We start from the raw sequence: 26,980 nt of genomic DNA on the forward strand, positions 1-26,980 counted from the left end.
TTATAAGCGAAAAATCGTAAGTCTATGGTTATAACTCCGAAAAATTAGAGGTGCTTGCCCGGGATCGAACACCCGACCTCCCGAATATAAGGCCAACATCTTAAGCCTAGTATTTAATCGCCGCTTTTTCTTTGAAAACCGGCCAAGTACAAGTCAGACTCACTCAACGAGGGTTCCGTAATCGGGCATTTTTTCCGATAACTCAAAAACTAATAGGCATAAAAGTAGATAAAAATCTGTTTTGGAATGTACAAGTAAAGCTCTTTCATATGATACCCCACTTGGTATAGTTATCTTACTTTGAAAAATACTAATTATTTGTTGATGAACACATTTTTTTTTTGTGATGTTTCCATTACTTGTACTATAAGACCTACCTACCTGTAAATTTCATGATTCTAGGTCAACGGGAAGTACCCTATAAGTTTTCTTGACAGACACGAGAAACAGACAACAAAGTGACCCTATAAGGGTTCCGTTTTTCCTTTTGAGGTACAAACCCTAAAAATAATTACTAATGAATAAATAAATAAAACACTGAACGTTTTAAAAACTTTTATTTATTAAATTATTAATTAATTATTATTATTACAATGTGGTAAGGGTGATCGCACACTAACGCAAAAGGCGCAAAAGTTGCACGCACCGCATCTCACAGTACCGAAAGTGTGATTATTCATTTTAAATGCACTTTTAGTACTGAATCTTGTGTTACGTCAGGTTTTGAGGCGGGCACAAATTATCGGACGTGGTTCACCGCCGCGAATTATTGATATCTGGATAATAAAATGTACACTGAGCTGTGTAAGCTCTCGGATAAGTAGCGGACGTAACCTTAACCCGTCCTTGAGCGCGGACGTCAGATATAATTCTAGTCCGCTGGAGTGTTTGTCAGGCGAAAATGTCTGGTTGATTCCGCAAGCCTTATGCCAAAAACTGTTCACACCTTTTTATTAAATTAGATACAAGTTAGCCCTTGACTGCAATCTCACCCGGTGGTATGTGATGATGCAGTTCAAGGTGTAAGCGGGTTAACTTTGGCATGGCAGTATTTATTAAACCCGTACCCCTTTGGTTTCTACACGGCATTGTAGCGGAACGCTAAACCGCTTGGCGGCACAGTTTTGCCGGTAGGGTGGTAACTAGCCACGGCCAAAGCGTCCCACCAGACCAGATCAGAGGAAATTTAGAAATTAATTATTAATTTAAATTCAAATGATACGAAAGCTTGGGAATGAGTTGCCAATCAGCTATGATAGTTCTAACAAGTATAAGTGATTTTGTAAAGTGGTGATAACAAAAAAAAGAATACCCGGCTGAGTTTGTGGGCTCTTCTCAGACTTGGGCGCGTTTGGAACCCACGTAGCTATAGTTTTAAGTTATCACCATTAATTATCACCACATATCGTACAAATATAACAATTCCGACCATCAAAAGGAGTACAATAGTCCCTACTTTGAGTAAATGATTTTGACTGTTTTGATAAAAAAATTGCAAATCCTTGCCCGGAATCCTTCCTACTGATATTACCAGGGGATATGGTCAGGGAGGTCACGCCACACCTATCTGTCGCGGCTGTCAGCCACGTCCGCTAGTTTGTCCGCCTTTAGCGTCATTGTGTGCTAATGTGCTATTAGCTTTAGTCTAATTCGAACTCTATGATATTGCCGAAGTCTATGTCGCCATCGCTGTCACTGCTCCTCCTTTCCGCCGCCTGTAATTCAAAACGAACCGCATTAAAATAGGTGCATCCGTTTGAGAGCTAAGAGGGAGGTCACAGACACAGAAGTTGAAATCTATAGCACTTTGACTTCGCTTAAGAGGGCTTCTCTCCGTCAGATAGTAGTTTCTAGGATATGTCTGCAAAATTTCATGGACTTTGGTTGCTTAATATTCAAATGAAATTGAAACTACGATTGTATGAAGCGAGTGGAAGCAAGTGACGGAGAGAGCCCTGTTAAGTTTCACTTAAAACGAGACAGATTTATGCCGGCTATATAACGCTGTCTCGTTATATAGCCGGAACAGTTTAACCGATTTTGATGAAATTTGGTACAGAGTTAGCTTACATCCCAAGGCTTTACAGGCTTTTTATCCCGGAAAATCAAAGGGTTCCCACGGGATTCTTAAAAGCCCATCTGTTTAACCGATTTATGTGAAAAAAATCCAGAGGTAGTTTGTATTCCGGAAATTGACTAGTTGCTAATAACTTTTTATCCTGGAAAATCAGAGTTCCCACAGGATTTCAAAAATAAAACCGGCCAAGTGCGAGTCAGACTGAGGGTTCTGTATTCGGGTATTTTTCCCAACATTTTGCACGATAAATCAAAAACTATTATGCATAAAAATAAATAAAAATCTGTTTTAGAATGTAAAGAAAGGCCTTTCATATGAACACTCCACTTGGTATAGTTATCTTACTTTGAAAATTGAAACACATTTTAATTTTTTTTTAAATGATGTAAGCACAAATTCGTGGTTTTCAGATTTATTCCTGTACTTGTGCTATAAGACCTACCTACCTGCCAAATTTCATGATTCTAGGTCAACGGTAAGTATCCTAATGGTTTCTTGACAGACACGACGGACAGACAGACAACAAAGTGATTCTATAAAGGGATCCGCTTTTCCTAACCCTAAAAAAAAAAAACTAAATCCACGCAGGCGAAGTCGCGGGCATCATCTAATTTCAAATAAAGTAACGAAGCCCTCACCCGCCGCCGCGTGCGCGCGCGCAAGCGTCGTCGTCGTCGCGGCGGCTCGTCGTTGTCGTCGTGCGACGAGTCGCCGGAGCCCGAGCCGGAGTTGGAGGCCGAGCCGGAGCCGGAGCCGTCCGCCAGCTCCATCACCGCGTTGTATCGCTGCAGGAGGCTGGAGGCTACTGTAAGGGGAATCTTGAAGTTAGGGGAATATCGCTTGTGCTAGTATAAATAAAAAATGCCTTTTTGACGGTCTCCCTGGCGCAGAGGCAAACGCTGTGGGGTGTGTGTGGGGGTGTGGCGTGTGTGTGTGTGTGTGTGTATGTGGAGGTGTGGCGTGTGTGGCTGTGTGTGTGTGTGTGGTGGGTGTGTGTGGGGGTGTGGTGGGTATGTGTGGCGTGTGTGGGGGTGTGGTGGGTATGTGTGGCGTGTGTGTGTGTGTGTGTGTGTGTAGGGGTGTGGCGTGTGTGTGTGTGTAGGGGTGTGGCGTGTGTGTGTGTGTAGGGGTGTGGCGTGTGTGGCTGTGTGTGTGTGGTGGGTGTGTGTGTGTGGTGGGTGTGTGTGTGTGTATGTGAGTCTCCGGAGCCCGAGCCGGAGCCGTCCGCCAGCTCCATCACCGCGTTGTATCGCTGAAGGAGGCTGGAGGCTACTGTCAGGGGAGTTTTAAAGATTGGAGAATATAGCTTGAGCCAATAAAATAAAGAAAGGCTTTTTGACGGCCTCCCTGGCGCAGTGGTCTTATTAGTGGGAGGTTTGTAATTCAATTCAATTTGCATTGCAATTTGGCATTGTTAGTTCTACATCTGAGGATGCTCCGGTGTCGGGGCGAAACGTGCGTCGAGTGGTGCTTGGATTTGTGTGGTGCTGCGTGGTGGTGGTGCGTATTTCTTGCTTGGCGGCTGGCTTTTCCTGCATGTTTATCAGTAAGAGGGCGGGTGCATATCGCATGCTGCATGTTGCACCATTCAGCTTTCTTTGGTTTAGCGGATTATAGCAAACTAGCTGATACCCGCGACTTCGTTCGCGCGTTCTAAATTTCAGCCGAATCCGTCCAGTAGTTTTTGCGTGAAGGAGTAACAAACATACACACACACACACACACACATAGAAACTTTCTCCTTTATAATATTAATAGTGTGATTAAGATTTTGGTTCCTTGTATATCATGGACTTCCGCAAAATAACACCTGCTTCTATACAACATCCTTATAATTATGTTAGGTAGAATTATAGTCTCACAGTCATCAACATTGTCGGAGCCCGAGTCGGATCCGTCATCGTTCTCGGAGCCCGGCGCCAGCTCTTCTTCTTCTTCCTCATCCTGAAATCAAAAGAAGTTTATTCGTAGAGCACTTCACACAAACCTAGTTTGTAATTTTTAGCATTCTGTACCTCAAAAGGAAGAACGGAACCCATATAGGATTACTTTGTTTATCTGTCTGTCAATAAAACCTACAGGGTTCCCGTTGACCTAGAATCATGAAATTTGGCAGGCAGGTAGGTTTTTAGAATGAGTAAAGCAAAAAATCTGAAAACTGTGAATTTGTAGTTAATTCACAAAAAAAAAAAAAAACTAAAATGTGTTCTTGAACAAATAATAATTAGTATTTTCAATTTTCAAAGTACCATAACTATACCAAGTGGAGTATCATATGGAAGGGTTCTGTAAGAACATTCTGAAACATATTTTATTTATTATTATGCATAATAGATACATAATCCAAGATGCTAAAATATTTGCGTGCCATACGTACAAGGGGACAGCGTGACACTTCACAAGATGGCGGCGTTAGTTCCGATTTTGGCCATGACCCTTGTCGCACTGTATTGGTGGATAATGACACTGATTCCTGCAACGACATCAGAAGTGGGATTGCACTCACCGCATCGTCGTCGTGGTCGCGCTTCCTGCCCACGTCGTATAACTTGACGCACGACTCCTGCACTTGCTCGAAGTCACCCATGTTCTCGACCAATGATATTTGCGTGCCGTATCTGGACACGGCCAGAGCGTAGATGTTGCGTTTCACGTCGATAGTTGCTGTGAAAGATACGAAAGATATTTTGGACACAGACAAGCTTTTCTCATAGAGAAGCAATTGGTACAAGTGAGGCACTGTACCAAGTGAGGCATTGTTACAAAATGATGCACTTTGTCCAAGGCATTGGTATAAAATGAGGCACTTTGTACCAAGTGAGGTATTGAAACAAAATGAGGCACTTTGTACCATTACGATATTTGCGTGCCGTACCGGGACACGCCCAGCGAGTAGGTGTTGCGTTTGACGTCGATAGTCGATGTGGAAGATGTATTTTTAATTAAAAATGGTAATTTGGACATAGACAAGCTTTTGCGATAGAGATGCAATTGGTACAAGTGAGCCATTGGTACAAAATGAGGCACTTTGTAAAAGGCATCGGTACAAAATGAGGCACTTTGTACCAAGTGAGACATTGTACCAAGTAAGGCATCAAAATGTGACACTTTGTAGTTTGTAAAAGTGAGGCATTGGTACAAAATGAGACATTGGTACTAAATGAGGCACTTTGTACCAAGTGAGACATTGTACCAAGTAAGGCATTGGTGCAAAATGTGGCACTTTGTAGTTTGTACCAAGTGAGGCATTGGTACAAAATGAGGAATTGGTACAAAATGCCTAATTTTGTACCAATGCCTTGGTAAGTTAGTGGCTCACCTATGCTGGAGTAGTCGTAGGGGTCCAGCGTCTTGAAGCTGGTGTCGAACTGGCTGCGCTCCTCCGAGTCCTGGTCCGAGCACATAGCGTACAGCGCACTGCATGTGGGGTTGAATATTACCTACGTACAATAGTTCACATACAGCCAGCATATGAGTACATACTACCTTAATCATGGCCGTAGCCAGGTATTGGTTACAGAGGGGGGTTTTGTCTGGGTTTTAACTTTTAACAGAATCTTTTCATGAGAAAAGAATCTAAATACCTGGTTGGTTGGTAGAATTTCTTAAAAAAAAAAAACCTTTCAATTGACAGAAGGATAGAACACAAGAATATACAGGAGCGCGAGCGCAATTTCTTTTGCTTAATACAGGTGTAAATAAAATCTAGAACTAGTCTATTATGCATTTTAACATCAAATTTTTTTTGTCTGGGTTTTCGAGAGGGGGGGGGGGTGTTGGTGGATCAAACCCCCCCCCCCATCAAACATGCTTCCCGTCAAATCCACATATACTCTATTACAAGACTCACTTCACTTCACGTTCTCTTGCTATTAAAATTTGTAATCTATACTCAAAAACTACTGGACCGATTTCAAAATTTCTTTTACCATAACTTAGAGGGATTCTTCTGAATCCGTATAGGCTATATTTTATCCCGGAAAATAGAAAAAATAAATGTCCACCCGTGCGAAGCCGGGGCGGGTCGCTAGTATTTAATAAAGTTGTAATTGTAAACAACAATAATATAATTTTTGTACTACAAAACATCCTCTCCGCCTCAGAAAAGTGGGAAAGTCATTTGTGGGAATGAGTGTAATATTTTATAATAAAATTGCACAGTCAATATTACAACCTATTATTGACTTGCCTTTACAAAAGTTTAAAAAATCCATTAAAAGTATGGTCCTGGCAAAAGCATATTACACAATCGAAGATTATGCGCGGGGCTGCAATTGCTTGTATAGTATAGAATATTATTGTAAATTGATAAAAATCGTCAAATAATTTACCAGTGGTAAATTATATTTGACAATTCAAAAGCACTTGTAAAAGTTTATTTGAATAAAAATCTATACTATTCTGTTCTATTCTATTCTAATTAATTCAACACTATTGCTAGATGGCGTTACTTGGCTCATATGAAATAAAAGTCTGAAGTTGAAATTCAATTCAATAACACAGTTTCGTTTGTGATTGGCTGGTGTTTCAAAATCGTCAATCCCATTGGGATTTTTGTCTCTATCATTTGTATGGGATTACATAACAGAGAGAGCGCTATCCTAACTTCTTTCCGTGGATAGATCTAGCGATCCATATACCCATATGAATAGCTCTACATTGAAAGTTATGAAGGGAGATGGTTGGAGGAGAAAGGGGGTAGAATACTCACCTCAGATTTGTCTAACGAAGGCACTGTTCTTAGAAGGTGGAATGTCCTCAGGTCCCATACTTCTGTGTTTGATATTACCTGAAAACACAAAAAATGTTCAAAAACTCTTTTATTAATTCGAAGTTAGACCGAGCGGAAAAGCTAGCAGACAGACAGACACACTTTCGCATTTATAATATCAGTATAGATATATGCATACATACATATATACATATAATATGTTATGTATAATATAGTAGGACGGACTCTCGCCCGTGAAGATGGCGCCTTAGTATTAAAGGTGCGCACTCACTACAACTGAACTGCAGCAGCTCTGCACGTGACTGCACTACGCGGCACATCGCGCCAAAATATTCTTTCTATCGTTTTGTACGGAGTATATCGCACTAGAGCGGCGCGTGAAATGCGCTTCAGCGGCCGTTGCCGCGCGTCGCCGCTGGAGAGAATATTGTGCAGCGCGCTGCCGCAACCCCGCAGTTCAGTTACGCTCGCGCTAGTGCGTCATAGCAAGCGGCGGCGTGCCGCTGCAGTGTGCGTACGGCGCTCGGATGCGATACACGTGCTTTGGGTTAGGTAATTAGTGTGTCAGGCGGGTTAGACCTCAAAATAAATAACGAAATTTTAATTTTTGGCACATGACGTTTTCCTTATGCTCTTAGAAATATATCCTCAAAAGTGCCAACCCCTAGGATGTCGGCAACAATGAAGTAATAATAAAATCCTCTTCACTGTCGCTCATCTTGCGACGTTGTTGCTCGTACGCGAACGGGTATAGAAGTGACGTGGAAGTGCCGCGAGCTACCGCGGCGGTTGTAGTGCGATAGGTACCGTGAGCGGCATGAAGCGACTTGCCGCGCAGTTCCGCTGCAGTTCAGTTATAATGCGTGGGCACCTTTACTCACCAGGTCGAAGTAAACAAGTGTATAATTACCTCTAGTCCATTGGGGTGGAAGACACCGCTGTGCGTTTGGTTCAATTTGTCGAATTTATGTATTTCTTTACCCGTGTTCACGTCCCAGAGGACCCCATCTGAAAACAAAGTACATCCATACTAATATTATAAATGCGAAAGTGTGTGTGTGTTTTTTTTTTCTCTCTCGTCTGGCTTTACAAAGATTAGCCAATGCCAAGTTTGTAGTTATTTGTAACAAGTTAGTTAAACTATACAAGTATGGACCCCGTCTGTGCCGGCGCTCGCCGACATACGCACGGCACCCCCTTAGAGCGCTTTCCAGTCAGTTTTAACAAAAAAAAAACACTCCAAAAAGGCAGAGCACGCCCGCCAGCTAACACCAAAACAGACGAAGTCAGTGTGTGTTTTATAAATGACGTGTATGTCCCTGACCTTGAAAGGTTCATTCTTTTCGCGTAGAGATGGCGGGAGTTTATTCTTACCTGATAACACGAGTTCATCGGCGGGGTTAAAGGTGGCTCTGTTTTTCACGTACTGGTTGGGATGGCCGGAGTCAGGGTCATAATGCCCCCGGCGTAGAAAGGTTTACTTTACCTTATAGCATAAATTCATTCGTGGGGTTAGTAGTAGCCGTTTTCCTCGTACTGATTGGAGATAGTCGGAATCAAAGTGCAATGCCCCCGCCCTTAAAAGGTTTATTCTTACCTGATAACATGAGTTCATCCGTGGCGTTGTGACCCTGGCCGCTTTGTTTGCCAGTGACCCTGTTGCTTGCATAGATATAGCCCGACGTGTATACAACAGCGGGGTCTTCTCCGTTTGACCTTGTTCAAGACGGCGGTACGGGCCTCGAGGTATGGCCTCCCTGCCCGGGTGTGGCGCGGGGAAGAACACTTCCCCGGTAAAGTTTTGACGTGACAACGTCTTATAATTCGATAGAGCCGGCTGCACGCACGAAAAAACATGACTCATGCGGCGTTACCTCGCTCTGAGGCGTTCCATGTAAGGCTTGAAGTGCAAGCGAGAGCGCGGAACGAGCGACAAAGAAGCACAATCGGCCTTTGTTGTCACGTTCAACTATCGTCAGTAAACCGACTTTACAGACAACCAATTTTTTTTTTAAGCTGTTGTCGGCTAAGGCCTGCCTTCTTGGCTTGGGGCCTCGAGGTCTCTGTTGTGTGTTGGATCCAGGGCCCCCGTACTTGGGCGACGGGCTCGCCATCGCGCACAGGGGTATTGTCAAGTCCAGTAATGCTTACGTCGTCATCATGTTCACTAGCAAGTTGCGCTGGTGCGGGTGACTGCAGAAGCTCACGAGGTAAAGGAATCCCATTTGGTGGTCAGTGTATGTCCCTGACCTTGAAAGGTTCATTCTTTTCTCTTAGAGATGGCGGGGGTTTATTCTTACCTGATAACACTAGTTCGTCCGTGGGGTTGAAGGTGGCTCTATTTTTCGCGTACTGGTTGGAGATGGCCGGAGTCAGGGTCATCAGCTCTCGTCCAGTTCTGGTGTCGAAGATGCTGGCCGTTTCGCCCTTCGTGCCGATTATCCGGTCGTCAGTCATCTTTGAGAACTCCACGTACTCTTCGTTGTCGAGTTGGAATCTGAGGGTTATTATGTAAAATAGTACGTTCTTATTTATTTTATACTAGCGACCCGCCCCGGCTTCGCACGGGTGGGCATTTATTTTTTCTATTTTCCGGGATAAAATATAGCCTATACGGATTCGGAAGAATCCCTCTAAGTAATAGTAAAAGAAATTTTGAAATCGGTCCAGTAGTTTTTGAGCCTCTTCAATACAAACATACAAAAATACAAAGGTTTCCTCTTTATAATATTAGTATAGACTACCAGTAGGGTAACTAGCCACGGCCGAAATCTCCCACCCCACCAGACCGGACCAGAGGAAATTTATTAAAAAAAACCCGGCCAAGTGCGAGTCGGACTCACGCACCGAGGGTTCAAGAGCGCGGGTGACGTGGGGGTGTGGCCCCTGCCTCATACCCCTAATGCCATCTCAACCTATCGCGGACGGACTATAACTAAATTGTGAGTCTTAGGTATTACAAATAGTACAAAACGCAAGCTGTCGTGCCTACGTGCAAAGTGCACGAGGCCAGGGGAGTGCATCTTTCAGGATGAGCCCACTGGGCGTCGCGCAGGGGAGGCACCGGCGCACGTTCGTAAGAGTTCCCGGAGTCTCTTAATATGCGCTGAGGACGGCCATCGAGGGGGTTTTAGTAGGTAAAACCCACATAACCCGATCCCTCCTTAAAGAGGTCGGGTATCTTGTGAAGATTTCCCCCCGTCAACAAAAAAAAAAAAGGTATTAGAAATAGCTTACAGTTGTTCAAACTCCTTCATATTCCACAGCGCTGAGAGGGTCCGCCATGATGTTGTCGACGACGCTAGTAACAAGCATCCGTCTCTGCTCGCCTGCGGGTTGGAGTGAAAAATGGGTAAAAACTTCAAGGACATGCTAATATTTGGCTATGCAAAATAAATCCTAAGAAAATTATGGTTTAAATTTAGTTGCAGCAAAATCAAAAACTGGCCAAGTGCGGGTCAGACTCGCGCATTGAGGGTTCCGTACATGGGTATTTTTTGCAACATTTTGCACGATAAATCAAAAACTATTATACATAAAAATAAATAAAAATCTGTTTTAGAATGTACAGGTAAAGCCCTTTCGTATGATACCCCACTTGGTATAGTTATCTTACTTTGAAAATTGAAACATTTCTTTTTTTTTAAATGATGTGACCACAAATTCGTGGTTTTCAGATTTATTCCTGTACTTGTGCTATAAGACTTACCTATCTACCAAATTTCATGATTCTAGGTCAACGGGAAGTATCCTACAGATTTCTTGACAGACACGACGGACAGACAGACAACCAAGTGAGTATTCCTATAAGGGTTCCGTTTTTCCTTTTGAGGTACGGAATCCTAAAAAGATTCCGACGAATTGAGAGCCTCCTACTTTTTTTGAAGTCGGTTAAAAACCTTGAACCAACCTGCATATGATAGACATAGGACTCGTGTACTTGATAAGAGTTCTCCTCGACGCCGGTGAACAAGTTGAACACCCGGATATCCCCGGACGACGTCGCCGTGAGCAGCTGCTGTTGCGTTGGCTGTAACAGATAACAAGATACATGAACATCACTAAACCCCAACTACTACCCGCGAACGGGCGATAGTATAGATATTATAGTAAAATTGTTTTTGTGTCACTCGGTGTATTTTAACATCACACTAATATTATAAAGGCGAAAGTTTGTATGTGTATGTGTGTGTGTGTGTGTGTGTGTGTATGTTTGTTACTCCTTCACGCAAAAACTACTGGACGGATTTGCTGAAATTTAGAATGGAGATAGATAATATCCTGGATTAGCACATAGGCTACTTTTTGTCCCGGAAAATCAAAGAGTTCCCACGGGATTTCGAAAAACCTAAATCCACGCGGACGAAGTCGCGGGCATCGGCTAGTTGTACTATATTGATGAACACAGAATTTTTTAACTCTTTCCTTTGATATCCCACTGAATACATTAGCAAAAAAAATTTTTGGAGACCCCCACTCTTTAGGGTTTCGTACCTCAAAAGGAAAAACGGGACCCTTATAGGATCACTTTGCTGTCTGTCTGTCTGTCAAGAAACCTATAGGATAATTCCCGTTAACCTAGAATCATGAAATTTGGTAGATAGGTAAGTCTTATAGCACAAGTACCAGGAATAAATCCAAACAGCGAATTTGTGGTTCCATCATTGAAAAAAAAATTAAAATGTGTTTCAATTTTCAAAGTAAGATAACTATACCAAGTGGGGTGTCCATATGAAAGGGCTTTACCTTTACATTCTAAAACAGATTTTTATTTATTTTTATGCATAATAGTTTTTGATTGATCGTGCAAAATGTCGAAAACAATACCCGACTACGGAACCCTCGGTGCGCGAGTCCGACTCGCACTTGGCTAGTTTTTTTTTTGGTTCTTACATGGAATATCGAGTGTGTGAAGTACGCGTCTTCGTCCTGCAGCCTCAGCGTTCTGACGTGCGCGAAGTAGGAGTGCGCGAGGCGCGCGTGCGCACGGCACGACGTGTTTCCGAATATCTCGCGCCGCACCACGCGGGCCAAAAGGTTGGTCGCCTCGGCACCTCGCACCGCCACCGAGGCGAGACCGCCTGAGGACGGCTCGGGGCATTTATGCGGCCTGCACACAAAAATCCATACTAATATTATAAATGCGACAGTGTGTGTCTGTCTGTCTATCTGTCTGCCTGCTACCTTTTCACGGCCCAACAGTTAAACCGATTCTGACGAAATTTGGTACAGGGTTAGCTTATATACCGGGGACGGACATAGGCTACTTTTTATCCCGGAAAATCAAAGAGTTCCCACGGGATTCCTAAAGACCCATCCGCTCAACCGATTTGTATGAAATTTGGTACCGAGGTAGCTGGCGTCCCTGTAACTGACATAGGCGTTCAACATTTTGGTGTTCCCCTCCTAGATATAAAATATACTACTATAAATATACGAGCTACTCACTCAAAGAGGTTGAACTGTGGGCATGTGACGACGGGGTTCTTGCATAGCGCGTGCTGGTTGTAGAGGTACTCCGTGATGATGGAGTGTAGAGTAACCCTAGGTGGGGAGCAGGGTCGGTCACTCCCCATGGAACTCAGTTGCTTCTGGAGGGATCGCTTCTGTTCCGGCAGTGGTGTGGACGGCCCCGTGGGATTCGTGTGGGATGGGTTCTGGACTTTCCTGAAAATTGTCGAAAAATATTTTTTTGAAAGTCGAACTTTTATTAGGCACTGTCGGCAAAGTGCGAGTTAAATTCGCGCACCGAAGGTTCCGTACTCGGGTATTTTTTCCGACATTTTGCACGATAAATCAAAAACTATTATCCATAAAAATGCCTTTTCATATGATACCCCACTTGATATAGTTATTTTACTTTGATAATTGAAAATACTAATTATTATTTGTTCATGAACACATTTAAATATTTTTTTGTCGTGTAACCACAAAATCATTGTGGTTACCACAACGATTATGAATTTTTTCCCCTTTACTTGTGCTATAAGACCTACCTACCTGCCAAAATTCATGATTCTAGGTCAACGGGAAGTACCCTATAGGTCTTCTTGACAGAGACTACAGACGGACAGACAGAAAGTGATCCTATAAGGGTTCCTTTTTTCCTTTCGAGGTACGGAAATTCATGATTCTAGGTCAACGGGAAGTACCCCTATATGTCTTTTTGACAGAGACGACAGACGGACAGACATACAGACAGTACGTCAGAAAGTGTTCGTATAAGGGTTCCTTTTTTTCTTTTAAGGTACGGACATTCATGATTCTATGTCAAGGGGAAGTAGGTAGGAAGTATAGGTCTTTTTGACAGAGACGACAGACGGACAGACATACAGACAGAGTGATCCTATAAGGGTTCCTTTTGAGGTACGGAACCCAAAAAATCTTATTTAAAATTTCGTGTTCTTTAAGGGGCACTTAAATAAGAACGCTTTACAGGTTATGCTTACCTGAGTTTGATGACGGAGGGCACGGGAGTGTCTTCATTGTGTGGCGCGTGCGAGTGGTCCAGACTGTCTCGATGTAACATGGACCCGCAACTGCTGGCTCGCGACACGGAAAGGCGCGACTGCGGAAAAAATAATCCATACTAATATTATAAAAGCGAAAGTGTGTCTGTCTGTCTGCTACCTTTTCGCGGCCCAACAGCTGAACCGATTCTGACGGGTACAGGGTTAGCTTATATCCCGGGGACGAACATAGGTTATTTTTTATCCCGGAAAATCAAAGAGTTCCCACGGGATTGCTAAAAACCCATCCGCTTAACCGATTTGTATGAAATTTGGAACCGACGTAGCTTGCGTCTCTGTCATTGACATAGGCATTTTATCCCGGAAAATCAAACAGTTCCCGCGGGACCTTTAAAAACCTAAATCCACGCGGACGAAGTCGCAGGCATCCTCTAGTATAAAATATAACATAACTATACCAAGCGGGGTATCAAATGAAAGTTTTATCAGTACATTCTAAAACAGATTTTTATTTTTAGGGGTCCATACCTCAAATTCAAATTCAAAATATTTTTATTCAATTAGACTTTTACAAGTTCTTTTGAATCGTCAAAAGCATCTACCACTGGTTCGGAATGCCTCAAAAGGAAAAGTGGAACTCTTATAGGATCACTGTGTTGTCTGTCTGTAAGTATGTCCGTCTGTCGTGTCTGTCAAGAAAACCTATAGGGTACTTTCCGTTGACCTAGAATCATGAAATTTGGTAGGTGAGTTTTATAGCACAAGTAAAAGAATAAAACAGTGAATTTGTGGTTACATCACACAAAAAAAAAATTAAGATGCATTCACGAAAAAATTAATTTACTTAATCACATATAGATGGCACTGTTGTCATTAACTTGCAGTGTTGCACATAAAATATCTTGTACGAAGGTACGGAACCCTTAATATGCAAGTCCAACTCGCACTTGACCGGTTTTTTAACTCACTCTGGATGGTGTGGAGGGTGTGTAGACGGGCGGCGGGTGGTGGGGAGGCACGGGGGGCGCGGGAGGGGGGAGTCCCGCTTCCCTCTGCAACGCGGAGGCACTGTCCTTCAGCCCACGCGCCCACAGGTGGGACGCGACAAGCTGTAGTAACTGTCTCTCGTTGTAACTTATCCTAGTCTGCGCTACCACGTTTGCCTGTAAACAATATCATTATCATTAATTCAATCAATTAAAGTCCAGACCCCTGATTCTGTAAGAAAAACGTATTCATCGTAATTGTCATAACAGCAAATTCTGCCGATTATGATTACGAATAATACTTTTTTTTCAGGTACAGTTAGATTGATTGCAATCTCACCTGGTAGTAAGTGATAATGCAGTCTAAGTTGGAAGCGGGCTAAGGTATGGCAGTTCTGATAAAGCCGGCCCCCTTGGGTTTCTACATGGCATCGTACCGGAACGCTAAATCGCTTGGCGGCACGGCTTTGCCGGTAGGGTGGAAACTAGTCACGTTAAGGCGCATTAATAATAATAATGCATTAAATCGCAAAATTCAAATTTAATTTGGTTTCGCAATTTGTAAACTAATACGACAAAGTATGCTTATGGCATTCTAATAGCGCCAATGGTAGTATCATCTCCATAGGTTTATATCAAAATCTTTACTTGAAAGTGTTCAGTTTAAAAAATTAGTCCTAATAATGAGTTTGACGTGAGTTACTCACAAATTAGTCGATACTCTGACTAATTTCTATACTAACTTCCTTCCACGGATAGAGTATAATAGGAAAGGTCACCTTACCCTGTGAATGTTAGCGAGCGAGGTCTCGAACTCGGCGCCCATGTGTTTGCTCTTGCCCGAGACTCGCTCCAGCAGTTCCAGCGCGTACTTCTGGAACATCACGTGCTCTTGTCTCTTCTCCTGGTGGATTGGTCACCTTACCCTGTGAATGTTAGCGAGCGAGGTCTCGAACTCGGCGCCCATGTGTTTGCTCTTGCCCGAGACTCGCTCCAGCAGTTCCAGCGCGTACTTCTGGAACATCACGTGCTCTTGTCTCTTCTCCTGGTGGATTGGTCACCTTACCCTGTGAATGTTAGCGAGCGAGGTCTCGAACTCGGCGCCCATGTGTTTGCTCTTGCCCGAGACTCGCTCCAGCAGTTCCAGCGCGTACTTCTGGAACATCACGTGCTCTTGTCTCTTCTCCTGGTGGATTGGTCACCTTACCCTGTGAATGTTAGCGAGCGAGGTCTCGAACTCGGCGCCCATGTGTTTGCTCTTGCCCGAGACTCGCTCCAGCAGTTCCAGCGCGTACTTCTGGAACATCACGTGCTCTTGTCTCTTCTCCTGGTGGATTGGTCACCTTACCCTGTGAATGTTAGCGAGCGAGGTCTCGAACTCGGCGCCCATGTGTTTGCTCTTGCCCGAGACTCGCTCCAGCAGTTCCAGCGCGTACTTCTGGAACATCACGTGCTCTTGTCTCTTCTCCTGGTGGATTGGTCACCTTACCCTGTGAATGTTAGCGAGCGAGGTCTCGAACTCGGCGCCCATGTGTTTGCTCTTGCCCGAGACTCGCTCCAGCAGTTCCAGCGCGTACTTCTGGAACATCACGTGCTCTTGTCTCTTCTCCTGGTGGATTGGTCACCTTACCCTGTGAATGTTAGCGAGCGAGGTCTCGAACTCGGCGCCCATGTGTTTGCTCTTGCCCGAGACTCGCTCCAGCAGTTCCAGCGCGTACTTCTGGAACATCACGTGCTCTTGTCTCTTCTCCTGGTGGATTGGTCACCTTACCCTGTGAATGTTAGCGAGCGAGGTCTCGAACTCGGCGCCCATGTGTTTGCTCTTGCCCGAGACTCGCTCCAGCAGTTCCAGCGCGTACTTCTGGAACATCACGTGCTCTTGTCTCTTCTCCTGGTGGATTGGTCACCTTACCCTGTGAATGTTAGCGAGCGAGGTCTCGAACTCGGCGCCCATGTGTTTGCTCTTGCCCGAGACTCGCTCCAGCAGTTCCAGCGCGTACTTCTGGAACATCACGTGCTCTTGTCTCTTCTCCTGGTGGATTGGTCACCTTACCCTGTGAATGTTAGCGAGCGAGGTCTCGAACTCGGCGCCCATGTGTTTGCTCTTGCCCGAGACTCGCTCCAGCAGTTCCAGCGCGTACTTCTGGAACATCACGTGCTCTTGTCTCTTCTCCTGGTGGATTGGTCACCTTACCCTGTGAATGTTAGCGAGCGAGGTCTCGAACTCGGCGCCCATGTGTTTGCTCTTGCCCGAGACTCGCTCCAGCAGTTCCAGCGCGTACTTCTGGAACATCACGTGCTCTTGTCTCTTCTCCTGGTGGATTGGTCACCTTACCCTGTGAATGTTAGCGAGCGAGGTCTCGAACTCGGCGCCCATGTGTTTGCTCTTGCCCGAGACTCGCTCCAGCAGTTCCAGCGCGTACTTCTGGAACATCACGTGCTCTTGTCTCTTCTCCTGGTGGATTGGTCACCTTACCCTGTGAATGTTAGCGAGCGAGGTCTCGAACTCGGCGCCCATGTGTTTGCTCTTGCCCGAGACTCGCTCCAGCAGTTCCAGCGCGTACTTCTGGAACATCACGTGCTCTTGTCTCTTCTCCTGGTGGATTGGTCACCTTACCCTGTGAATGTTAGCGAGCGAGGTCTCGAACTCGGCGCCCATGTGTTTGCTCTTGCCCGAGACTCGCTCCAGCAGTTCCAGCGCGTACTTCTGGAACATCACGTGCTCTTGTCTCTTCTCCTGGTGGATTGGTCACCTTACCCTGTGAATGTTAGCGAGCGAGGTCTCGAACTCGGCGCCCATGTGTTTGCTCTTGCCCGAGACTCGCTCCAGCAGTTCCAGCGCGTACTTCTGGAACATCACGTGCTCTTGTCTCTTCTCCTGGTGGATTGGTCACCTTACCCTGTGAATGTTAGCGAGCGAGGTCTCGAACTCGGCGCCCATGTGTTTGCTCTTGCCCGAGACTCGCTCCAGCAGTTCCAGCGCGTACTTCTGGAACATCACGTGCTCTTGTCTCTTCTCCTGGTGGATTGGTCACCTTACCCTGTGAATGTTAGCGAGCGAGGTCTCGAACTCGGCGCCCATGTGTTTGCTCTTGCCCGAGACTCGCTCCAGCAGTTCCAGCGCGTACTTCTGGAACATCACGTGCTCTTGTCTCTTCTCCTGGTGGATTGGTCACCTTACCCTGTGAATGTTAGCGAGCGAGGTCTCGAACTCGGCGCCCATGTGTTTGCTCTTGCCCGAGACTCGCTCCAGCAGTTCCAGCGCGTACTTCTGGAACATCACGTGCTCTTGTCTCTTCTCCTGGTGGATTGGTCACCTTACCCTGTGAATGTTAGCGAGCGAGGTCTCGAACTCGGCGCCCATGTGTTTGCTCTTGCCCGAGACTCGCTCCAGCAGTTCCAGCGCGTACTTCTGGAACATCACGTGCTCTTGTCTCTTCTCCTGGTGGATTGGTCACCTTACCCTGTGAATGTTAGCGAGCGAGGTCTCGAACTCGGCGCCCATGTGTTTGCTCTTGCCCGAGACTCGCTCCAGCAGTTCCAGCGCGTACTTCTGGAACATCACGTGCTCTTGTCTCTTCTCCTGGTGGATTGGTCACCTTACCCTGTGAATGTTAGCGAGCGAGGTCTCGAACTCGGCGCCCATGTGTTTGCTCTTGCCCGAGACTCGCTCCAGCAGTTCCAGCGCGTACTTCTGGAACATCACGTGCTCTTGTCTCTTCTCCTGGTGGATTGGTCACCTTACCCTGTGAATGTTAGCGAGCGAGGTCTCGAACTCGGCGCCCATGTGTTTGCTCTTGCCCGAGACTCGCTCCAGCAGTTCCAGCGCGTACTTCTGGAACATCACGTGCTCTTGTCTCTTCTCTTGGAGAATTGGGTCCCGCATCAGCACTGGAAAAAGATTCTTCTTTACATAAAAGGAGAAACTGACTGACACTATAAACGCTGGATCTAAAATTTGAGTGATTTTGGATGTAAGTTTTCTTTATATTGAAGAAAAATGGGAGTATTTTCAATAATTCCACCCAAGCTAAGTCGGATCAGCAAAAAGTTTAAAATGCGAGTGGTTACTGCCCAACATTAAGAAACGATTTGTTCTAAATGGGTTAAGTTCTGATTTAGTATAAAAGAAAAAAGAAAAACACTATGATGGCTTTTAAGACATTAGTAACAATTTTTTTTAATATCTACATTGTGAAGTCAAATGTTGGCTTTGGAAACAATTATAGCAATAGTAATGATGTTTAATTGTAACTGTCAGCGGGTGTAAATGTTGTTGAGTTATAAACTATAACTGATAATAATGATTATGGTGATAATTATAATGGAAACTAACAATGATGATGATGCTATTATGAATGAATGAATGAATGAATATACTTTTACTATACACCAGAAAATTAATACAGAAAAACACATATAAAGCAAAACTAATTAATTAAGAGACATGTTACAATAGAAATTAATTCACTTTTTGGTCTCATCAGGATTATTTGTACGGATTATTCCTGATGAGTATTAAATATTTTCATCCTTATGAAGTAGAATATGAAGGTCGCTACTTAGTTATAATTTTGAACTCAACAACTGATATTCAGCAAATAAATTTCATTTCATTTCATTTCAACAAAATAAAGGCAGGCAGGACAATTATTATAGGTATTATGTGCTCTGAATGTGAGAAATAACGGAGACCGGGTACCATTCGCGCGCCAGGGTACCAGACGCGTTCTGGAGTGGAGACCGCGTACCGGTAAGCGCAGTGTGGGACGACCTCCTGCCCGCTGGACCGATGACCTGAAGAAGGTGGCGGGGAGCGGGTGGATGAGGAAGGCGGAGGACCGTGTTTGGTGGCGCGCCCTTGGAAAGGCCTATGTCCAGCAGTGGACGCATACAGGCTGATGGATGGATGGATGGATGGGTACCATTCGTTGATGACTAGTGGTAGTAGTGATGATGTACTCACCTTGGAGATGTGAGGTGGTGAAGAGCGGCAGCTTGGAGATGATCTGTCGCACGGTGGGGCATCGCGCCAGGCCGGCCAGTGCACGACACGCGAGACCACGCAACCGATCCGCGTCGGTGATGGGGGATTTCACCATCATTAGCGATAGTAGCACCTGAAAACCATCCAAACCCATCAGTAGTAATTTACACAGGTTCAAAAAATCTATTAAAAATATGCTCCTGAGAAAAGCATATTATACTATCGAAGATTATGTAAATGATAAAAAAGCGTGGATTTGAACTTCGATTCGCTCCAGCAATGCGCAGGACTTCAATTGCTTGTATACATGGCATAATATTGTATATCAAATCATTGAAAAGAGCAACCGCCGAGTTTCTTGCTGGTTCTTCTCGGTAGGAAAGGCATTCCGAACCAGTGGTAGATGCTTTTGACGATTCGAAAGAACTTGTAAAAGTCTAATTGAATAAAAACATTTTGAATTGAATTTGAATTTGAATAGAAGCAAGCTAACTGATGCCCGCAACTTCGTTCCTGTGGATATAGGTTTTAAAAACGTGGAAACTCATTGATTTCCGTCTCCGTCCGTCCGTCGTGCCTGTCAAGAAACCCATAGGGTACTACCCATTGACCTAGAATCATGAAATTCGGCAGGTAGGTAGACCTTATAGCACAAGTACAGGAATAAATCTGGAAACAGCGAATTTGTGGTTACATCATTCAAAAAAATAAATAAAATGTGTCTCAATTTTCAAAATAAGATCACTATACCAAGTGGGGTATCATATGAAAGGGCTTTACTACATCTTAAAACAGATTTTTATTTATTTTTATGTAGTTTTTGATTTATCGTGCAAAATGTTGGAAAAAATACCCGAGTACGGAACCCTCAGTGCGCGAGTCTGACTCGCACTTGGCCGGTTTTTTTTGCTAAGATTGCTATAATTAGGTAAAAATCAGCATTTTTATCGTAATAATCCCAAAACCAGGAAAATCACTCACCATAATACCATTATTCGTCCGAACGCTCTCCCAAACCTTCTGTATAACATCTTCATATGATTTGACGGCTGTCTTCTTTTTACTTGAACCAGTTAATGAAAACCGCGCCGATGATGGACCTCCCTAAACACATTATTATAGTAATTATTATTATATATGCTATAGTAATTATTATTTATGCTAGAAGTGCGGCATAATATCTGGTGGGAGGCTTCGGCCGTGCCTAGTTACCACCCTACCGGCAAAGCCGTGCCGCCAAGCGATTTAGCGCATCATGTCGTATAGAAACCAAAGGGATACAGGTAATAATAAAAACTGCCATACTCCCTCCAGGTTAGCCCGCTTCCATCTTAGCATCATCACTTACCACCAGGTGACATTGCAGACAAGGGCTAACTTGTGTCTGAATAAAAACAAAATACAGTCGAGCCGCCAACTTTAATAGCCCAAGCCGAGATGAGACTAATGCAGACTAATATTATGAATGCGAAAGTGTGTCTGTCTGTCTGCTACGTTTTCGCTGTTTTCACGCTGAACCGATTTCAATTATTATTGAATAATTAACAATTAAATAGTAAATACCACCACAAACAGCTTGCATCTACGGTTTAAGGACATAGGCTTTAGGTCTCGAAAAATCAAAGTGTTCTTTTGTAACCTCAATTTAAAAAAAAAACATTACCCTATGCACAGGTGCGCACACGCAGTTCACGAGCACGTTCAGCGCCGCCTTCTGCACCTCCGGCTCCGGCACTATGTCGCCGTCCGCCGCGCCTGGCATCAACAGAAATCCTACTTATGTTTAGTTTGATCCACTTCATCAACACAAATCTCACTCATTTTTAACCCCCGACCCTAAAAGAGGTGCGTTATAAGTTTGAGGTGTGTATCTGTCTGTGGCATCGTAGCTCCTAAACTGATAAACCGATTTTAATTTAGTTTTTTTTGTTTGAAAGGTGACTTGATCGAGAGTGGTCTTGGCTATAATCCAAGAACATCGGTTCAGTTGTTTGAAAATTATCAGCTCTTTTCTAGTTACTGTAACCTTCACTTGTCGGGGGTGTTATAATTTTTAACTTACTCTTGTATATTGTAGGTAACGGGTGCATACCACGATTAATTAGGTGTTTTTAACTGCTGATATTTCGACTCAGTTGCTTGAGTCGTGGTCACAATATAAAAATCGTGTGCAGGTCAGACTCGCGCTTGACCGGTTTATTAACTACAAATACTTACTAAGTACAATATGCACGCCTGTGGTAAGGTCCGCGTCTCTCATATTGATCTTCTCCGTTAGCAGAAGTTGGACTCTCGGGGCGACGCAACAGACAGACACGACGTCCAGTGCTGACCTGACCGTTTCCGCTCTGGAAGCAAACATATCATGATCCACCCGTCGCTGGCCCACTACTGAGCACAGGTTCATTTTTATTGCGTGATAGGCTTGAAAACGTAATGGCATGCTTTAAAAAAACAATGATAAGGTCTGGTTTGGTCAAGCTTGGAAAAACGCACAAAGAAATGCCCCCCCCCCCCCCCCCCCCCCCCCAACTCTGATAACTCTTCTACGGGGGTCTATCGCACCCACCGCGCCCATTGTACTATTTCTACGTTACTATTGTTATTACTGAGGAAGAGCGTGAAGGAGAGACGAGGGAGAGAGGGATAGAGGCGGAGACAGATGCAGACAGAGGAGTAGGGAGAGTCAGGATAATAGGGGGGAGGGGGTTAGGGAGAGACTAGGGGTAGACAGAGTGGTGGGAGTACCCTCCCACCATTCTTTGGTAGGGTAGGTGAAGGGAGAGGGGGTAGTTATAGTTCCATTCCATCAGCACGTATGCGTGCACTGCTGGAAATAGGCCTTTCCAAGAGCACGCCACCAAACACGGTCGTCCGCCTTCCTCATCAACCCGCTCCCATCAGGTTGTCGGTCTAGCGCGCTGGAGGTCGTCCCACACTGCGCTTACCGGTACGCGGTCTCCCCCTCCGGCCGTCTGTTCTACGACAGACATGACCCGCCCATTGCCACTTCAGCTTGCTAATCCTTTGAGCTAGGTCGGTCACTTTTGTTAGTTTTAGTTACCTGCCGTTAAAGTTCCAGTCATACGCGTAGCCAACGACTTGTAGTAACAAAGAAACGCCCCCCAACTCTAGCAACTCATCTACAGGGGTCCATCGCGCCCACCACGCGCTCTGCACTATCTCTATCTGCTCTTGGATCTCTTCTACTGTTGATTTTGATGCCTAGAACAATAGTGTACAAGGTATTAAAATCTAGAAAATGTCTACTCGGTTTCTGGAGTGAGCTTGGATGGCTGGAGTGAGGACCTCGACGGGGAGGGGCAACGCATGCACAACTGATTGAACCGTTTAAGTGTTAACGTTTATGAATATTATGAATTTTCATTTTATTTCCGTTAATGATTAGGAAGGAAGTAAGGAAGGAAGGAAGGAAGGAACGAACGAACGAACGAACGAACGCACGCACGCACACACACTTATATTATTATTTATAATATTAGTGTGAAGTGTGAGAGAAAGACGCTGTATAAAATGGGGCATACTCACTTTATAAGGAGGCGGTTCAGGCACGTTATCACCCTGTTGCCTTGCTACTTGTGCTGATCGTATCCTCAAATGAGCTTCAAAGTACCTGTAAATTAACAACAAGTTGTTTCTTGTGGGCTTTTTCTCAGTTTTAAGTTAACACAATTTATCACCCATTAATAAATTATAGCACCATAACATCCACCATTCTCTTCCAAATGGAATCATTGACTATGAAAGAAATTCTCAAACACTCAATAATCACTTATCAGTGAGTTTGTTTCCTGCCTGCCAAATTTCATGATTCCAGGTCAACGGGAAGTGACCTATAGCTTTTCTTGACAGACACGACAGACAGACAGACGACAAAGTAATCATATAAGGGTTTCGTTTTTCCTTTTGAGGTACAGAATCCTACAAAGAATGCGATGGTACCTATCTTTGGATAAATGGCTTTAAATAAACACTCGAGTTTTAATAACCGCTATTATGTACCCACTTCATCATCTGCTATTACCTTCTGAGTGCAACGCAGACATGTCGTACGATTTGTCGTGCCGCACACGTTTCGTCGTCCGACACGCGCGACTCTTCCTCGTCCGAACCCAAAATGGGCAAAGTTGATATCACGTTGTACAGTTTTCTGAGGCCATCCTGTAGAGTAAAGATTATGGTAAAATTGCAACTTATATCTATCAACTAAAAAGTTCTACAAGCGTAAATTAAAAATTTATAACACCCCCGACAAGTGAAGGTTACAGTAACTAGAAAAGAGCTGATAACTTTCAAATGGCTTAACCGATTTTCTTGGATTATAGCTAAGAACACTCTCGATCAAGCCACCTTTCAAACAAAAAAAAAACTAAATTAAAATCAGTTCATTAGTTTAGGAGCTACGATGCCACAGACGGATACACACGTCAAACTTATAACATCCCTCTTTTTGGGTCGGGGGTTAAAAACAGCACTAAAACCCGACTAATACCCGCAACGTGCCGATAGATAGCGATATATATAGTAAAATTGATTTACTGTCGCTCGGCGTATCTTAACATTGTTAAGAAGGAGGTTCTCAATTCGTCGGAATCTTTTTTTTTTGATATGCCACTCAATTGAAAACTAAAACCCGACTTAGATTGTCTTAATAAACGCTGAAATACTATAGTAAAATTGTTTTTCTGTCGGTATATTCTTACGCCAAAGATAATGAAAATTAATAGAAGGTACCTGCTTATCAAATTCTTCTAAAATGACCCGAAACTGGAACGAGAGACCAAAGAACATCGTCGCGTGACATCTTCCAGAGTCGTGCGAACATTCCAGAAGCCAGAGCGAGTATCTGAAAAACAAGTCACAATCAATAAAACCGGTCAAGTGCGAGTCCACTCGCACACAGAGGGTTCCGTTATCCGTACCATTGTAAAAAAATATCAATTTTTTTGTGATGTGGTCACAAATTCATGGCTTTCGGATTTTTTTCTTTACTTGTGCTATAAGACCAACCTACCTACCAAATTTTATGATTCTAGGTCAAAAGGAAGTACCCCATAGGTTTTATTGACAGACACTGACAGACAGACAGACAATAAAGTGGTCCTATAAGGGTTCCGTTGTTCTTTTTGAGGTACGGAACCTAAAAAGAGGTACTTACTCAACGAGATTAGCGAGGATGTGAGACGGCATGAGACAGACTCGCTCCATCGCGTCTTCGCAATACGCCAAATAGTACAGACAGATAGACACGCCCGTCGCGGCCACGGACGGACGGGGCACTTCTAGGAATTTCTGTAAAAACAACAAATAATCGTCCTAAAGCTCATTTTACACTAAGGAATATTATTTTGTGTTTATCCTGTGTGTGTTACCGGGACATAAACTGTGTATATATTTAATATTTGATAATAAAGACATTTTTCAAACAAAAACAAACACTAAGGAATATAATATACCTTATATTCCAAATCATAAATTACTAGAGGATGCCCGCGACTTCGTCCGAATGGTTTTGGGTTTTTAAAGATCCCGTGGGAACTGTTTGATTTTGCGGGATAAAAAGTGGCCTGTATCAATTACAGGGACGCAAGCTACCTCGGTACCAAATTTCATACAAATCGCTTAAGCGGGTGGGTTTTTGGGATTCCCGTGGGAACTCTTTCATTTTCCGGGATAAAAAGTAGCCTATGTCCGTCCCCGTGATATAAGCTAACCCTGTACCTCAGAATCGGTCAAACTGGTAGGGCCGTGAAAAGGTAGCAGACAGACAGACATACACTTTCGCACTTATAATATTAGTATGGATATCCCGCAATTGACGTTTAAAATATGAGATATATATTATTGACCAGTTCAGTTGCGATCGTCACTGTATTCTAAGTAAGGTTGCTATTGCAAAATTTATAAACTAGGACGAGTGCTCAGTAGTGATGCGGCGACGGGTTATGTTTTACCTGCAGCCCTCCCATATTGATGAAGTCAATAGAGAACTTCTTATGGCACAGCAGCGCCGCTAGATACTTCAAGGCCTCAAAAGCGAGTCTCGAGTCCCGAGACTCGCGTACATTGAGGTACCCCAAAATGAGGCCTAGTGCGTTCCACTCGAACACGTGGGATAGGAACTGTAAAAAAAAAAAACAAAAACCGGTTAAGTGCGAATCGGACTCGCTAACGGTGGGTTCCGTACCATGGTACAAGAAATAACACTTATATTGGAAAGAATCAGGCGTTACTTTGCGGAAGTTCATGTTTAGCAAAAAACAGTTAAAAATTATTTTGCTATAATCCGCCAACAACTGACGGCGGCGACAACTGTTGGCGGATTATAGCAAAATAATTTTTAACTGTTTCTTGCTAATAACACTTATTTTTAGGGTTCCATACCTCAAAAGGAAAAACAGAACCCTTATAGGATAACTTTTTGTCTGTCTGTCTGTCAAGAAACCTATAGGGTACTTCCCGTTGACCTAGAATCATGAAAATTGGCAGGTAGGTAGGTTTTATAGCACAAGTACAGGAATAAATCTGAAAACCGCGAATTTGTGGTTACATAATTAAAAAAAAATGTGTTTTAATTTTCAAAGTAAGATAACTATACCAAGTGGGGTATCATATGAAAGGGGTTTACCTGTACATTCTAAAACAGATTTTTATTTATTTTTATGCATAATAGTTTTTAATTTATCGTGCGAAATGTTGGAAAAAATACCCGAGTACGGAACCCTCAGTGCGCGAGTCTGACTCGCATTTGGCCGGGGTTTTTTTTAATTAGCATGGTGGCCATTTTGAATTTTCTTATTATTTGATGTTATAGCCGCAATAGAAAGACACACTCAGTTAAAATTGTCTCTCTTTTCTTATTATGGTTCATGAGACACAGCCGGTTGGACAGACATACGGTTGTCCGTTGTATGTGTCCCGTTCGCAACCTTCGGGTACGAAACCCTAATAATAACCGGCCACAAATTTTTCATTAGGTTCATATTTTATTGGAAGTGTCAATTCTTTTCTACTTTCGGTAGTTAGTTTTTCACCTTTCAAATGAGTTTGGTCATTTTCAAATGAGATTTTTTTATTTTTAGTACCTTTCGTGGTGGAGAAGTCGTGTTTTTAATTTTTTTAGTTGCAACTTCTTAACTTTACACACTAGACACAAAAAAAAAAAAACTATTTTCCTCACCTCTTGATATTCTCCGATGGGAGTCAGGTACCTGAGTATTAGCATCTGTTTCGTGGCGTCCGTTGGCGGATGGATTTGTATGTTACCTGGAAAACAGTACAAAAAAAATATACTTAAAAATAAAAAAACAAAAACCAACTTCAGTAAGTTAATGTAGTTATATATTTTTTGGAGCTGGTGCCAATTATAAGCAGTTTATTCTTGTTTTGGGCACAGACTCCAAAAATATTATTATAGAACTACACTTAATTTACTGAAGTTGATATTTTAGTAACAATTTGTAGTGGTCATGTATTAAAATATGCTATGCGTTTTTAAACCCCTACTGTTTACTAAGCTACTACACTGATCGCGAGCAATTTACTCTTATTGATTGAGGAGTTCTGTTCAACATCGCCGAAGATATTCATCAGATCTTCACCAAAAAATGGGACCACCTCGGAAGTATGACCCACCAAAGAAAAAACCATCAAAATCGGTTCATACTTGGCATAGTAATCGTGTAACAAATATACAAAAAAATATAA

At 43.6% G+C, this 26,980-nt stretch overlaps 1 protein-coding gene across 3 annotated transcripts in view; it reads right to left on the reverse strand.

Moving 5' to 3' along the window:
- Nucleotides 1–1,431: 1,431 nt before the first annotated feature.
- LOC123878869 (protein mahjong) overlaps nt 1,432–26,980 on the reverse strand; it is a 34,672-nt gene continuing 9,123 nt past the window's right edge. The window contains exons 9-34 of one of the 3 annotated variants that reach the window (XM_045926234.1): nt 26,454–26,539; nt 25,228–25,395; nt 24,432–24,565; nt 24,008–24,119; nt 23,298–23,434; nt 22,802–22,886; nt 22,317–22,477; nt 21,470–21,600; nt 20,916–21,007; nt 20,234–20,356; nt 19,232–19,385; nt 18,011–18,156; nt 14,248–14,442; nt 13,259–13,377; nt 12,258–12,476; nt 11,703–11,919; nt 10,720–10,839; nt 10,047–10,138; nt 9,110–9,306; nt 7,720–7,817; nt 6,789–6,866; nt 5,397–5,517; nt 4,584–4,741; nt 3,940–4,021; nt 2,716–2,882; nt 1,432–1,715 (exon numbers count right to left, since the gene is read on the reverse strand). In XM_045926234.1, the coding sequence (XP_045782190.1) occupies nt 1,641–1,715; nt 2,716–2,882; nt 3,940–4,021; nt 4,584–4,741; nt 5,397–5,517; nt 6,789–6,866; nt 7,720–7,817; nt 9,110–9,306; nt 10,047–10,138; nt 10,720–10,839; nt 11,703–11,919; nt 12,258–12,476; nt 13,259–13,377; nt 14,248–14,442; nt 18,011–18,156; nt 19,232–19,385; nt 20,234–20,356; nt 20,916–21,007; nt 21,470–21,600; nt 22,317–22,477; nt 22,802–22,886; nt 23,298–23,434; nt 24,008–24,119; nt 24,432–24,565; nt 25,228–25,395; nt 26,454–26,539 (3,467 nt within the window). In that variant the 3' untranslated portion in view covers nt 1,432–1,640. Of the gene's footprint in view, nt 1,716–2,715; nt 2,883–3,939; nt 4,022–4,583; nt 4,742–5,396; nt 5,518–6,788; nt 6,867–7,719; nt 7,818–9,109; nt 9,307–10,046; nt 10,139–10,719; nt 10,840–11,702; nt 11,920–12,257; nt 12,477–13,258; nt 13,378–14,247; nt 14,443–18,010; nt 18,157–19,231; nt 19,386–20,233; nt 20,357–20,915; nt 21,026–21,469; nt 21,601–22,316; nt 22,478–22,801; nt 22,887–23,297; nt 23,435–24,007; nt 24,120–24,431; nt 24,566–25,227; nt 25,396–26,453; nt 26,540–26,980 lie in introns of those variants that run through there. The other 2 variants (XM_045926233.1, XR_006798902.1) reach the window with 2 other exon arrangements.

This window comes from Maniola jurtina, chromosome 26 (assembly GCF_905333055.1).
Source record: "Maniola jurtina chromosome 26, ilManJurt1.1, whole genome shotgun sequence".
In the NCBI taxonomy this organism is placed as follows: domain Eukaryota; kingdom Metazoa; phylum Arthropoda; class Insecta; order Lepidoptera; family Nymphalidae; genus Maniola; species Maniola jurtina.